Source organism: Erithacus rubecula (genome assembly GCF_903797595.1).
Source record: "Erithacus rubecula genome assembly, chromosome: 10".
In the NCBI taxonomy this organism is placed as follows: Eukaryota; Metazoa; Chordata; class Aves; order Passeriformes; family Muscicapidae; genus Erithacus; species Erithacus rubecula.
In genome coordinates, this window is record NC_136662.1 from 5,649,555 (window position 1) to 5,666,060 (window position 16,506).

At 35.6% G+C, this 16,506-nt stretch overlaps 1 protein-coding gene across 5 annotated transcripts in view; it reads right to left on the reverse strand.

The window, feature by feature from the left end:
• KCNT2 (potassium sodium-activated channel subfamily T member 2) overlaps positions 1-16,506 on the reverse strand; it is a 109,736-nt gene that overhangs the window by 19,713 nt on the left and 73,517 nt on the right. For 3 of the 5 annotated variants that reach the window (XM_079313484.1, XM_079313481.1, XM_079313482.1), the window contains 8 exons: positions 12,078-12,186; positions 9,776-9,832; positions 8,557-8,706; positions 7,200-7,429; positions 6,278-6,485; positions 4,934-5,039; positions 4,551-4,723; positions 2,851-2,922 (listed from right to left, as the gene is read on the reverse strand). In XM_079313484.1, coding sequence (XP_079169610.1) covers positions 2,851-2,922; positions 4,551-4,723; positions 4,934-5,039; positions 6,278-6,485; positions 7,200-7,429; positions 8,557-8,706; positions 9,776-9,832; positions 12,078-12,186 — 1,105 coding nt within the window. The remainder of the gene's footprint in view (positions 1-2,850; positions 2,923-4,550; positions 4,724-4,933; positions 5,040-6,277; positions 6,486-7,199; positions 7,430-8,556; positions 8,707-9,775; positions 9,833-12,077; positions 12,187-16,506) is intronic. The other 2 variants (XM_079313483.1, XM_079313485.1) reach the window with 1 other exon arrangement.

The window sequence follows — 16,506 nt, forward strand, 5'->3', positions numbered from 1 at the left end:
TTACTTCAAATTTTTTTTTTTAATAAGACTTTAAGTTGCTTGGAAAGGCTTTGGCCTTATCCATTGCAACAACTTGCTCCATTGATGTTACCTCTGACAATAGAAAAACCCAAATAAATGCTCCAGGTTGCTCTTTCCCACAGTTTTATTTTGATTTCAAAATGTTAATAAGTGAATTGGAGTTCTCATGATGCTTTTAGGAGCAGCTGCAGAGCAGCAGAACTTTGTGCACAGCTGGACAATGGTTCTGTGAAGCCCAACCACAAAAAACACTCACAGACAGCTGAGTTACAATTATCATGCCTTGTAGCTTTGTCTCCAAAATGAAGCATGTTTCAGCTGTTTTAACAACAATATTTTCCACAGATCCTAAGAACTTTTTGACAAGTCTGGTGGGTTTTTTTAACAACTTATTTTGGAATATATACCATTATTTTTGAAACTGTTCAATATCACTCATGGTTGACTACAACAAAAGAAAAACTGATTTTATGTGATCTATGAACTGCAGTGCACAAGTAGAAGTCCAAACTTTTCTGAATATTCTGTATTTCTTCTTTTTCAGACTTTCAGTTGATCCCTGAAAATATCAGCATATTCTGAAATACCCAGATTTTCTGCATTTCAATGTTTCATAAGCTCAACAGCTATTCTTATTTTAGCAGTTACATTCAGCTGGTTTGTGGAGAATTTGAAAAATGCTAATGTGGAAGTATTATAATTCTAGTTCTCAGGTACCTCTAACTAAAGGTTTCTACACAACTGTGAAATCTGTTCAGTTACAGATTTCAAATCCTACCCAAGGATTAGGGGACAGATACCTACTACTTGATATATTTTGATGAAGTGCATCTCTGCTATGAATTTTGGTAAAGCTGTTTTTCTGTGAGCCATCTACCTCTATCAAAACAAAAGAAAGGTAAATGAAAGTAATTTCTTTGGTGGTTTTCTCTCTGAGATGATACTTCATTACTGGTGAACAAGTGATAAATATTTTAGATACTTAAATAGTAGGTGGTATTTTGAGAATGTATTTTATACCCCCTAAACAAAAAAGGAAAATGTGCATACTTTACAATGTATTTCTTATGTACAGATGATCAGATCTATTAGTTGTACATGATTTAAAAACATGGTGAGGAAAAGACAGCGAATATGTACGAACTATTTTTTTAAAGTATTCTTATTGATGATAATGGATGTCAAAAAAAACCCTCTACAAACTATAATTGCACCAGGAATTAAAGTGATTTTAGTGTCAGAAAAGATGCAGAAGTTCATGCTGGTATTACTGTGAACTTATGAATTCTGAATAATCACTTATTCCAAAGACTACATGCTTCATTTTTTAAAAAAAGCATTTAATTCTGAAAGAACAACAAAACACCATGAAGGAGAGATTTGGTGATTTCTGTTTTGAAATAAACTCAGTAAATTTAAACAAAGTTTAATTTTCTGCATTAATAAAACAGGTTAACATCTGAGTTATTAATTACTTCAAATGCTTTGAGTATACTTTTTTGAGTATACATTTTGATGCTTGGGTTTGCCTTTTTCCTTTTATATGTTGCCTGTATTCTTCACATATTTCTCTGTAGTTCTGTAGCCTATTGTATTAGTAGTTAGTTTTTTCAGTAATTTTCCATGACCTTTCCCTAGAAATTCCAGAGCTCCAAGCTCTGGAGGTGCAGGGCCCCAGTGCTGTCTTGGTTCTTCCTGGGAACCAAGGCTGAGAAAAACTCTTTGAGAAACATCTTCATGGAGAAAGTACAGCCAGTGCCAAGGGGGGGGACTCCAGAGCAGGAGCTTGACCTGGGGGGAAATTGCATCACCACCTGTCCTCCCAATTGGTGCTTCTTATCAATTATGTTAATTTCTAAAACCTGTAAAATTGTGTTAACCCCTGGAGGGGTGGCCTTCTGTGGATATCTTTCCATAAATGCCTCTAAAGGCCTTTAAATAAAGATCTCCTTTTACCATGTTACTAAAATGATCTTGAGTTTCATTTCCAGGTTGGGAAAAAGGCAACAATTTAATTATTCTGGCATCATGAGTTCCTGTCTGGCTTTATAGGAGAAAATGAAAAGTAAACATTTCTGTGGGCTTTTTGTAAATCTCACAAGGACTCAGTATCACCAGGGTAAATCTGTAACTGTATCACTACTATAAGCAGGAAATAAGTTTTTTTATTTCTACAAAGGGGATTAATATTATGGGCTTGTTGCCCCAGTTCAGTATTCACTATGTAGTGAACCAAACAGTTTTCTTTAAATTTACAATCTACACAGAGGAGTTTACTAAAATATTCATGACTCCTTGCTCTTCTCTTGTTTCTGCCTGATTTTTACACTAAAGTTTTGTTGCTAAACTTATATCCATAAACATATATTAGCAGAGGTGAAGACAGAAATGTAGGAGTAAGTGATAATTTGAGTAGTGGAAGATGAAGACTTTTGGACACATTCAAGACTGTTTACATTCTGTAGCTATCTTTACAAAATCTGAGTCAATGAATTCCAACAAATTATAACTCAATACAGACTGACACTAGAATCAGGGCTATAATCTGTTCATTTGTAGAAACATATGAACTCACCTAAATAAGTATTAATCTTACATTTTTAAATATATTAATTTGTGCTCCCTGACATGCTTTTCACTAATGAGCTCCTTTATAAATCAGAAATTTGAAATCCCAAATTACAGCACACAGATACAGACAATGCATGCAAAAAGCTCATCTCCAACTACAACACACACACACACACACACACAAAAACATGCAATGACAATAACACAACAAACCACTGAGACTACAAAGGCAAGTTTTCTAACAGTTATTTCACCTACTTGTCGATAGAGCCCACCATGTAGTAAACCATTGGAAACCAACAGATTGCATCCAGAAAATGCATATCTGGCCTAAGCAGCAGATGGAATTACAAAATGAAACACAGTATCACAACAGCAGCATCTCTTTGAAAATATTTTAATCAACTGGTAGTTTGGGGTTTTTAAAAAAAAAAAAACTTTCTTAAACTTTGGCATTATAATGTCAGTTTAAGCAGAAAATAGGTTGTCAGAAAGCTGTGAATCAACATTTTGCTGTGATCATAAAGAATGATCAGAATTAACATGCTGATATTAATAAATGCACCTCTAAAATCAGAAATGTTATGGCACAGGACAATTCCAAATATAAGAACAAGTGAGTGATGTCAAAGACACACTACTAAGGTATATTCCAATGGATGCCTTAGGAGGACTTAAAATAAGCATCAAAAATTTTTAATTAAAATGTAAATTGGAAATCAAATCATCATTTGGGTTTTGTGGCACCTACTGCTTCCAAGCCTACCCCCTTTCAGAGAAGTCACTGGCAAAGCTGCATACAGAGAGAACACTAAGGGTGTTGGTTTAATTAGCAAGCAGAGTTTTGCTTCACATTAATCAATCCACAGTGGGTTTAGGTATGCAGTGTCCCCACAGCATTAAAGTGTGTGAAGCTGGGCACTGTGCTGGCCAAAGCAGCTGGCACTAGAGGGCCCCCCCTGCCCATGGCTTTGCTCTCACATTGCCAGCACAAGTGATTGAGCCTCATTTAGGCTTCTCAGTTTGTCTAATTCACTGTAGTACCTACATAAAAACCTCCTGTTTTGCAAACACAGGTGACTAAGGAGCTGCCTGAGGCAAAGTGGGACACTTCACAGCAGGCCTGTGCAGAAAAAAAAATCACTTTAACTGCTACAGATCTACACAAAGGGAAGTGTCAGCCCTGGAATCACAACCTACAAGACATTTTTGCTTTCTTAGCTTGTTCTACTATTCTGTGTACAGCTAACCTCCATTTCTGTGTCTTTCAAGTGATTTTAAGCAGTTGAACTGTAGCAAAGTATTGCAAAAAAGCCCCAGATCTATTACCAGATTATAAATGAACCAGTCTTGACATAGGCAAATTTGTCTAAAATATTAAAAGCAAGAAATGCGAAATTCCAGCAGTCACTAGAGAGATCTAAAAGTAACAACAATATTGCAGGTTTTAATTTTCATCCATGGCTTTAAATAATTTTAGATAAAGTGTGTCTGTGGGCGTCCTTTTGGCTTAAAGAACTGTTTATCTTTGAGTGCAGAGTTATTAAAAATATACCTAACTGGTCCAGGCCAGTAAGTGCATTGTGTTAAGTAGGTTAGTGCTGTCATGTAGCTGTGAAACTGCTACACAGCTTGCTTTTTACAGTGTTTATTAAGGCATATAATTTTAGCTGCAACATTCACATTTTTGGGGGTAATTTTAAGAAAAACTTACTGAAACACTGGCTATGAAGAATAAGGACATTTAAGTTTACTATGACTGTTAAGAGTCAATAAAAGGTCAATTTTGTATATGACAATAAACATGGAGTATGATTTTTGTCACTAACTTTTCTCAAAGACAAGTGTGCCATAATGTTTTTGATTTTCAGCTGGCCACGTGAAAAGGGGTCATCTATTGAAGTAATGGTAAAATGAGTTTAAAACTTATCAGAAGGGGGGAAAAAAAGTCTCCTTACGGGTTATCCAGCAGTAATACAATGGGGTTTAGCTCTTTCTTTGGTCGGTAATAAGCTCTGAGTGGGACAATAAAGTTATATAAGCCATTTCCAGCAGTTTCTGCTGCAACTATAATCAATTTATTTTTGAATCCATAGGCTTTGGCATCTTCATGGTAGTTATGCTGGCATCCCTAAAATCAAAGTAGAAACAAGTTCAGTGGATGTGACTATTGTATCAGATGACCTGGTTAGACATAAACACTTGGTGATGAAAAAGAGAAAATATAGTATTATAGCAAACACTGCACAAATTTCATCTCTAAGGAGAAATCAGAATTTAGCTCTGATGTAAGAGACAAAGGAGAATGCAGGGTTATCCAGTAGCAGAAACCCTCTTTTACCTTATCTAGTCTGAGACAACAGAAGGGTACTTTTTCATGTAGAAGATGGCAAAAGGTGGGAGAACTTCCAATATAAGGAGAGTAAGGAGGATAGCCTTTGGCATACCTATAATAGAAAAAAAAAACAAAAACATTTTTCAGTATTGCAAATTATGAAAACACAGCTGCCTACACAAGTGTTTTATGGGATGTTTACACATATGTCCAAGTTTTAGAGTCAAGTACACAAAATGAACTATGTTTAATAGAGGTCAAAAGAATTTATTTGAGGTCAATTCAATGGAACTTAGTGCAAGCTGCCATCTTTTGGGGACTGAAAGAATTTTTGTTAGGTTTCTGAAAATATTCTGTTGTATCAGTATGCTGTCATACTGGAAACTTCTAAAAAGGAAGGAAAGAAAACAGAAAAACTGCACTTCTTCCCTCTCCAATATTTTTCAGACATTCACTAAGAATGAAGTCATTACCTTTTAGCTTTAACAATGTACTTTCAAAATGGCTGAAATAAATTCTAAATGGCAAATCCTCTTCCCAATGAGGTGAAATTTCCAACTGGCCTTAGTATTTTTTTATATGAGACCCTTTAAATCCTAGTGTTTCAGTCTGCAGATTTAAGATGACTTGTTGTATTAATTTTTTTCTCTGGAGCCTGAAATCTTCCCTGGGGCTTCTCACGCTTGTCACTGGTGAAGATGGGAAAGTCTGCTCGTTGAGGCACTGGCTTAATTGTGTATTTCAATTTTAACACCCCTGTCAGCAATCCCAATAAACATAATTGCTCATCTGCACAGCAGGATTGAATCTTCTGGGTTTATCTGAGTAATGCATCATTACTTTCAGTAACACAGTAACAAGAATTTTGAATGAGATGTGATAATTTTGTCCTGTACTTCTTTTTTGTCATTCCTGCATTTTGAAGTCATACATCCAACCCCAGCACTCAAAAACTTGTTAGATGATCACTACATTCTCATTATAGGAATACTTACCTGTTTACAAATTTGTTGAGTGCTCATTTAGTAATTACAAAAAGTGAAAAAAGAAAAAAAAAAAAGGCACTAAAATATGCTATGAATGCATTGCAATACACGACTACAGTTTTTGTAACTGCAAAGAGAAAATCTCCAGCAAATAGAAGAGTTAATTTGTTGGGTGGTTTTTTTTCCACCCAAAGTAGGCTTATGGCATTCTGCTAGCATTTCCTTGACAGGAATAACTCCATAATTGGGCTTCATGGGACTTGCTTCCTACAAATCCTCAGATTGATCTGCATTTCCCGTAAGATTATCGCTGCTTTTTACGCAGCATTAACTTTTCACTTTATCTCACACTGCACATACGCACTCCAAGCCTGCAGAGACTTCACCGTCCGGCGGGGTGGCTTCATCCTCTGACTGGTCACTGAGCAGGTCGCAGGTGTGCAGGGAGGAGGAGTCTGCAAGCTCCAGCACCGGGGCTATGCTGGGCCTCCTGCCCTCCTTGCCCCCCTGGGCGGGCAGGGCCAGGCTGGCCCCGCGGCAGCCGCTGTCCTGCAGATCGATGGCCACGGTCCCTGGGCACAGACAAACAGCATCTCAGTGCCTCTCACAACCTCTGAAGGGCATTCTGGGCTCAGCGGGGATTGCCTGGCTGCATGGCAAAGGGCTGCCAGCAACACTATGCTGATTGTGTTTATTCCACTAAAATAAAACAAATATTTTAACCGTACTCAAGGAAAGTAACACTTTTCCTGACAATTAGTCTATGTCTTCTTGTGAACTACCTCTTTTAAAATCATGCCTTATACAATCAGTCCATATTTAAATGCATCAAACACCCTGCAGATTTTACTTGTGGTGTTTTTTAAATTAAAGAAGCTCATGAAAACTTCTTAAAAACAATTATGTATGAATGACAAAGAAGTATACACATGATTTACCAACTTATTTTGTTTGCATACACTTCATTATTGTTTTTATACCACAATCTCAATTCCACATTTATACCACAATTTAATTCCACATTGCCAAGTAAAAGAGAATTAAATTCCATTTGTTTGTTTGGGGGTTTTGATTTGTCTGCTTTTTTTTGTCAGGGTTTTTCTTTGGTTTGGTTTGGATTTTGTTGTTTATCTGTGGGGTTTTTTTTAATATGAGAGCAAATGTTTGAAGCTTTTATATTAATTCTTTCTACTCATAGTTTCTTAAAAGTTTAGGAAGATGCTTTAAAATGTACTATTCATTAAATAAGAAAATGTAGTGATGTAATATTTTTCTTTTTTACTTACCCATGCTGGCTATTATACTGTGTACTGGTAACCTAGAAGCTCCATGATAAGATAATTTTGATTCATGGTTTTTTCTATGCTTTTCTTGCTTCTTAAAAGCAGAATTCTCTTCTTTGGTGATATTTATATAAAAGCATATATCAGTAGAACTCATGATATATCGAGGACCTGGATTCAGCAAAATGTTTTTGTTATCTTCCTTTCTAACACCAATCAGACAGACTCCAAACCTTAATTAGAAAAGGAAAGGCATGGTTCATTTTGCATAGTCCTGCAAACACCAGAATTTCCATTGTCAAAAATGAACCTCAGGTATGTTTCTATTCTTTGCACCTTATGAACATTTGCAGTTTTCTGGACAAAGATGTTTGAAAAATGTGTTCTGTTAAATAGGCCACATCAAATCAAGCAGATTTTATGAGCTCATGAATTCCTAGGCAGTTGAGTGTTTTTCATAATGCCCATAATATTCTCCCAATGTTGTTCTAGTTGATTTTTTCTGTCACATGAATAGTCCTTTTTGGGAAAATATTGGTAGAAAAATGGATACATGATATGAAAAAGTATTAATCACGTTAAATTGTTCCATTATTTATAAGTAATGGAAACCATTTTTATAATTCATTTTTGCAATTCATTCGTTAAAATCTATTTGATTAGTGATAGAAAATAAGGAATTACAGCAAAAAACCCTCTTTCTCTCCTTGATTAAATATGAAAACAAACCCAGCATTTAGGGTTTGATAAATGCTTGTTTTATCAAATATAAACAAATATACATGATTTGTGTTTATTCTGCATGTTTATCTCAGAGAGCAGCACTGGATAAGTGATGCATCATCTGGACCTTGAAGTAGGTATGTTATCATCTAACAGAAAGAGTTTTATGTTTGAACAATCACCAGAATGCACCATGGGACACCTTTAAATGGAACATTTTCCATAATATGAACATGCCACAAAGGAAGCCAGATTTCCAGCTAAGTCCTAAATAAAATAAAAAAAAAACAAACCCACACCCTCCCACCCATTCATTTCTAGATTGTTTTGGACTGGGAAAAGGATTGGTGTTATTGAAAAACCTCTGAAAGGTGCCTTTTTTTCTGGTTGTCCAGCAATATCCTGTATATCTTTCATATTCTATTCTTTTAGACTGAGATGGGTTGTACAGAATGAGCATAAACTTTTATCTGACCAGCTCCAACTCACAGAAATATATTCATATTAGTGGCCAGATGCTTAAACCCAGGAACAGATTAATGTGCAATACTATGCCCTTAGTGCAGAGCTATGCTGCAGGCAAAACAAGTGATTCTTTCTTTGAAATGTTGATGGTTGATAAGAAAAATAAACATACTTTTTATGTGCATGGAAAGAAGCATATGTGAAGCTCTTCCCCTCATACTCTGCAAAAAATGTGCTTTCTTCCAGGTTAATGTGATACACTTCATTACCAGAGCATCTGCCATACATTTTCTGCCATTGTTCTGGTGATTGCTGACTCTCCCTGAAACATAAAGAGAATAATTTAACACTTAGTGCAAAGTTCTTATTAATCAGAATGGTATTTCATGCCAATAGAACCTACAAAAGTCTACTAAAAAGGTCCCATAGGCTAATCTGAAGGAAGCATTTGAGATCAAACCTTGGTAATATTTTAAGTAGAGAGATTATTTTAGTGTATTAAAGAGCAATTTCTGCTAAGTAATAGACATATGAGAGTATGTACTTTAATATCAGAAGAGAGGTGGCTCAATTTCTTTAAAATCACACCATAATAAGTGGATCCATGGCAATTTGAAGATGACAGGTAAAACTACAGCAGTTTCATTATATTCATAAAGACAGTTTCTTTACATGCTTTGTGGCTCTCATTCCAGTCTGAATATCATTAATAACAACTTATGTAGGAAAGAATCATTTGTCTTTGGTTATTTGATCTGTGAGAGAGATTTTTCTGCATTTGCTTATCAGTGATCTTTACCCACTGGGTATTTTTGGTTCCTTTCTCTTGTAGACTATTCCAAGTACATAGCTTCTTTTCTCTAGTGCAAGAAAACAAACAACAAAGCAGATCATCCTTTATGCATCTGCTGCCCTTAATGCAGTTTAGTGGAAATGTTCCAAAGCTCAGCAACCCCAACACTTGTAGCCCTGGAGCTCCTGGGAACTCTGTGAGTAAGTTTCACATGGAAACAAGGTTCTGCCTGCCTGATTTTTGCTGGAGGTAACTGATGCATATAGACACAGATGTGCAGATAGGTCATGAAACTTCACTAAAAGTGTGTTCTCTATGCTCAAAACTCCAAGTTTTGCCAGCTGGAGTGAAGATCTTGAGATACTGGGACATGCTCCTTTCATGCTCATTTCTACATTTTCAATACCTTAACACAATTTCTATTTTCTTCAATTTACCATGTTTCATCACTCTCATCATGAAATCATTTTGTTTCAAGATGAAAATAAGTGAACCATTTTTGTAGCAACACTATAAATAGTGTACTAGGTATAGAACAGCAATTTAATTTCAGAACATTTTCCCTTATTTCACTTCTCCCCTAAAATAAAATGGTCACCTGTTTAATGTCTGCTTGGTTCCAGTGAGTTGTCTGAAAGCTTCCCATGGGGCTGTACTGTAAAGATCACATTAACTTCATGTCAGAAAGGTTATTTTCTTCCAGTATTTTGTATCATCAAACAAACCCTAACAGTGTTGTATCACTAGTTTACATAATCAGGTAACAGTTAATTTTAAAGATTATTAATTAAGATTAATAATGAGATTATAAATAAGATTCAAGGTAGAATTTTGGTGTCTCACAGACTGAAGTTTTGAATTCCATAAACAGCTGAGAAGACAAAAGGATCATTTATACCTCCTTAACAGGTTTTAAAACTTGAGTGCTACATAAGGTTTAATGCAGGTGTTAATAGCAATCATGATAATAAAAGGATAATTAAACAGACCTACTGTAAAGGAAAGCAGTTCACTATTAACACTGAAGTCTAATTAAGAAATTATTTCCATTATGTAGTTCTAATTTTGCATTTGGTTTGGTTTATAAATACATGCACATAGAATTTTTATTTGTAGTTTAAATAATGTTCTTTCACCTAATCTTTTTACTTAGCTAAGTTCAACTGCTTATCTGACTTCATCTTTCATATGCATAAATAAAGTTAATTTCACTGATTTTAACAACTAGCAGTGAATTTACTTCTTGTTCAATAACAGAAAACATCTGGAAAACAAAAAAAAACCCCAAACCCTCTGAACTATAAATTGGCCAAATCCAAAGTAGTTTTGTGTCTGCAGTACAATGACAAATGCCCTTATTCTGGAGTCTGTCTGAGAATGAATGCTCTAGAGAGTGCTGACTACAGTAGATAAATAATAACTAGACATTTTCAAACTTTCTGTATAAATACAGAAGAGTATTCTTACAGAAATACACATTGTACATTCTTACAGAAACACACATTGCTTTAATCCTTCTGGATTCAAAGTAATAATGCTACAACTATTTGCGAAAAAACTTTTTTCTTTTTCTTCTTAGTATACAATTATCAGACTAGAAAACAGTTAAATTTATTATGCTGGTTCTGTCTATTAATTCTGATTACAAAAGAAATCTTAAGCACTTTTGAATTCTGTGACAGCAACTTTGCATCACAGCTGGAAATCTGTAAATGATCAATGTGACTGCATTAAACAGTGAAATTCTGAAGTTCCTAAGTACAGCAGAAAACATTTCCCATGTGTGTGTTTGGTTTTGTGCTGATGGAAAATTCCCTGACAGCTGCTAGGAACACTGCTCTTCTTTTACATGCATACAATATGAAATAACTGGACAAGGCTCTGGATTCTGTGTGTGTCTCAGAATGAAAGGCAGATAAAAATGTATGAAGCATGTATTTCATCCCAGTGCTCAGCAGGTATCAAAACAGTGATTTGTTGTTGTCTTCCAACTAGGAGATTCTAGTGCAGACAGTGCCATTAAAATCTTGACATTTGCTGTTCTCAGTAGTAGCAGTTTTAGGAAGAATTTCTGTTTTCCCCACTCTGGGCAAAGGGGAATACTGGAAATGTCATACAAAAAGGTTAAATAACTCTGCTTATATATATACTGAGTTCATGGTTACATGAAAAGGAAGTTAGCATGTTACAAGATTAATTCAGTGTATATGCAGCTATTCAATTTCTAAAATATATTTAGAGATTCACTCTTTATTACATCTGTGTGCCCCCGACATTTCAATCAGGAATACCTTATTATCCCAAGAATACAGCATAAAAGAAATACACCAGATGTGGTAAAATTATTTTAGTGAATTCAGAGAAGTTCTACTGTGACAGTGCAGTCTACAGAGACACTGTCTAATTCTAATTCTGCAGCCCTTCCAGCAGTGTGGTCATGTTAAAAATCACATATGTTTGTTTTCCTCTTAACATACAGGCACAGAAGAGCAAACACCATATGTCATCAAAAACCACATTTTTTCAGTTCATTGAAAGAGATATTCAAATTATCCTAATAGGTGTTCTTAGGTCTTGTTAGTGCTCACAAGTAGAACTTTGTGATAGATTGAGGCACTTCAATCTACTAAACTAGAAATACAATTTTTTTCACATTTTATATTGTGGAAGTGGCACAACAGCATGCAAAAAACTCTTGAGTACTGGGGGGAGGGGGGTGTTCTCTTCAAAACTATACTGCCTTGAGTAAGGCATTTTGATGCTTTTATTGTGCAGAAAATTCCATTTTCCTTTTTAAAACTATAGTTGTTCCTGTGGGAATTCAGGGTAAGCTGTTTTCCAGAGAATATCAGCTCTTCCAAGTTTGTTTGGGGTTTTTTTTTAAGGTACTATATACTTACTGTCCCCTGGATGTATGAACCAGCAGAGTGATTAATGTAGAAGTAGCTGGACATATACAATTTAGAGCTAGCATGGCATATTTGAATTCCTCTTCACATACAACATGATCTGTAGGGGAAAAAAAAGAAGGATACAAATTGTTTTACAAAAATACTTTCAATTGAACAGAATTATCACTTGCTTGCCTAGGAAAATGGTGAAGATGGATCAATCAAAAGTTGGCCCAAGATCTTAATCTGCTTGAACCTTGGAAATCAGCTGTGTATAAATTTTCCCTATCTATGCTGACATGCATGGCTACTGTTTTAAATCCAGATCACAGTTCAATGCTCTCCACTGCTTGCTAATGGCATGAAAAGGAAATAGAAATAATTCTTTAATGTAATTCCCATATACCTGTGACAGTATTGAAGTGGCTAAAAAAGGGACAAGCACAAAACTTGTAACTGCTTGTCAGTGTAGAAACATAAAATCAGACAGGTTTTGTAAAATCATGAAGTCATTCAATAATAAATCAGTTTTTTCCCCTCTGAATTTAGTGTTTGGTTCTTTTGATGGGAGCAGAATTTTCTTCTAATCAGAAAGAATATTAAAAGTAGTACAGCTGATGATCAAAACATAGGCACATGAGAACTGGTGAGTAAAGGCAGGGAAATAACCTCCCCACCCAGACCTGAACTATGCACACCTGCTTCTGGTTTCACCAAGGTGTCACTGAAACCCTTAGAACCACCCTGCCTCTCTAAGCTGCTTTCCTGACAGAATTTACAGTATAGCTACAAGCCTGATGACCCTTCCTGAAAATAAAAGTCAAGGCATATTTTCTGTGCCTTCTCTGTTCCTTTTCTTTTGAAATATCTAGAGGCTTTTCACTAATAGAATCATTTACTACTGAATTGAGTAATTAATTCTCCCATTTTCTGAAGATCAGGGCCTATTTAAATGTCATAGGGAAGGGATGAATTTAGTTATATAAAGACACTGTCAAATGTAGGACAAAATGAGATTTTTCTTCCAATAAATACATTTCAGCTGTAGCAATTAAATATTTCCTGCACAAAATATTTCAGATAAAAATACATTCTCTTAGTTGACCATATGCCATTAATAAACCTACTCGAATTTCAAACCAGGGATTTTGAGAGGGTAAGGCATGGCCTGTGGTTTGAATGGAATATCTCCCGTCCATTACCACTGATCATCTGGCAAAGATTTATGGAAGTGGATTTATAGAATACCAACTTTCTGACACTGAAAGAAAGGGAATTCTCTCTCTTTTTTAATTTTTATACCATTTTGTCAAATAACCTCCCCTTATTTTTTTTGTTTGGAACGTTGTCTTATTATAGCCAAACATTTTGAAAATACAAGAAAGAAAAAATACCCAGGGTAATGGTTTCATCACCTGTTACTTCAGATCTTGTATTTGAACACAATTGTACATACTGGCCTAAATATATACAAATGGAAGTTAATAAATCATGGATGGCACAATGCAGAAAAGAACTGTAACTTAAATCCTCCAGATGCACTTTGCTCTCTAACATACTTGGTAAACTTTCTTGGCAGAAGTTTATGTAAAATATTATGTTACCAAAGAATTGAGCATACAGCAAACAGAGGTTGCTATCCTCCAGCCTCTCAATCATGTCTGTGTCAGAGATTCACGTGGAGTTGGACTTGGGGACTATTTCTGCACCTGCTGGAGACTGTGATCTTCTGCAGGTAAGTTCTTGTATTAGACACAGACCAGCCCAAAAATGCCTGGCTTATTCCTCCAATTATTTGACAGTTTCTAGCTTTCCTATAACATGACTGTGTTTTCTCTGTATGTTCAGGACTTGTATTGTGGGGGATTACACAGACCTTGATCTGCTGCTTTATTTCTGAAGTGAGCAGGGAGGAAGCTGGATGACAGCTCTCCCACTCCTCAGGTCTGGGACATCAGTCATGTCCCCTGACAGCAGGTACCAGAATCAGCAAATTACTCATCCAGTGTGACAGCAAAGCAGCCCAGGAAATTGCAGTTTATCTTGAAATGAATATTAAACATGTCAAATCAGATTCCCAGAAAAAGAGGTATTTTGATTGAGCTTATACTAAAGAAATATTACATTTAGAATTTCTGTAAGTTGTTTCTGTTGAAAATATATTTTGACAGAAGTTTTGCTGCTAAGTCTGTCTCAAATGGATGTAGTAATGCAGCAGGGTGAGTTATGGTTTCTGTGATGTTACTGAGGATAAAACAGACTCAAAATACTGATTTATGCCTGTAGCAGCAGCCATGTGGTAAGAACGACCAAGACCTGGCAAAATTATTCTGAGAAACCTTGCCTTTGTCAATTTGATAAGTTAACATGACCACTATCACATCTGATAGAGAAAAATGCCCATCCATTACCTCTAGACTATTTTTATCTGTAATTGGACAGATTAATCATCTGCTGCATTCAATATCTATTTCGGTGAATCTGGACAATATTTCTTTGAAATAATCTACTGAAGCTTTGATGTCAGACCTCAACAATCTGTGCTAATTCATGGGTACATTTTGAATAAATAGAGAATGTCAAAATGTATTCTCATTTCTTGGAATTGTAATTATATATAATTTCCAGATATTAAAAGTAAAGCATGTATATTTATACACACATACACACACAAATTATAAAAGTTTTCAGTTCAGCTCAGAAAATATTGAATTTAGTAGCCTCTGAATTGCATAAATATATTGCTCTGCTGTGGAAAATCTTCAATTTATTTCCCATTTGTGCTGAAATGCAAGGCCAGGAGCTTGCACCAAGCCTGACCTTTTGTAGCATTGTGTGGGTGAAAGAAAAGTGGGAAGATTAAGAATGTAACTGCCAGCATTATTGAAAGAAAAACTGGGCATGCCAAGGCATTTTTATATTGGAAATTACTCAGGAGAAATCAAAGCATTTCAGCTTAAGAGATAAGACAGTTAGTTGCCCATCTGATCACTGTCATGTTAAGAGTGGCTGTTTATTTAAAGTGTTCACACCTTAAACTTGCAAAGGGCTTTGCTGGGACAAACATTTATGCCACTGAAGCAAAGCAAGTAGTTTAATATTTTAAACAAGGTAGTTAAAATCTACTGTAAAAATATCAGAAGGCACAGAATGCTAGGATGTGTGTGTGGCATCAGGTGGAAAGTCAGGAAACTGACTCTCTCCCAGGTCATATGAGTCTGGCCAAGGTGTTTCCATTCTCTTGCTTTGAGGAAAAAAATAAGTTCTCATTTCTCATTAAAGACAGGAATGATGTTTAAGTCTTTTTTACTGGATGGGAATACATTATAACAATTACTTTTCCCATACACTGTTTCTGCCTGAGGCAGAAAGTTTCCAGGATGCAGAAAACCTCCAGGCAGAAAACCAGGCTTTTCCCTCCTATAGGAACATGCAGTCAGTGTCTGAATTTCAGGACTGCCTCATGCAGTCTAGGAGGACTGGTCAACCTAATATAAGCTGCTGAGAAACTGGGCTTCTAGTGGTTTATTCATTTTCAAAGGAGTTCAAAGCTAAACTTCAGTTAGTCACTGTGTGTAAAACCTGTGTGTAAAAAAAAAAAAAAAAATAAAAGGAAGAAGAAGAAGAAATCCTATTACTGAATATTTCATGTCCAGTATTGTTTTGGGAAACCTCTAGAAGAAGAGAGTTGTTTTCTCAAGGAATATCAAGCTTAAAAGAAACTTTTACATTAAGGCAGTAATAAAGCCCTGAATCCTGATAGGAAAAGCACTTACAATAATGTTCCAGATGGCTGTGACAAATTTTACTCATAAACAATTTGGACAGGTCTGTGTCTGGGTATGTGTTTCAGGATGATGAAGTGTTGGATGACATTAATACCAAGGGGGATCCTCTTAGGAAAATGTATAAATGTATACCAACAAATATTGTTTTTATGGCTCCAGCAGTACCTAACCATTTGCAGCAGGTGAGTATCCAGTGGTGATGCTGAAGTTCAGATGAAAAAAAATTTTACCAAAAAAGGTTTTTTTGGTTGTAGCTTTTTGTTTTGTTTTCGGGGTTTTTTTTAAAATATGGTCCAAATTCTCTAACACTTCTAACAGACATGAAAAATTGCTTCTGTTTTAAAAGTCTAGTTATATGTAAGCTCCTACAGAGACAAGCCATTAGGAATAATGAAAGTCTCTTAAAAGCACAATTTGGAACAACAAATCAACACAGTTACTGATAAAGAGAAGCAGCCATGGCTAAGGGAGCAGGGATTATGTTTGTGATGGGTGGTTTTAAGGGGGAGATGAAAAAGTACCATCATTCTCATCCCAGCATGAGCCTTATTCCCCTCTGTGCCATCTCATAGCTTGAGATTACACTTTCATAACTTCAGAACTGCTACTGATGGGGTCTTTTCTTCTTTCCAACCCAGTGGTAAATTCCA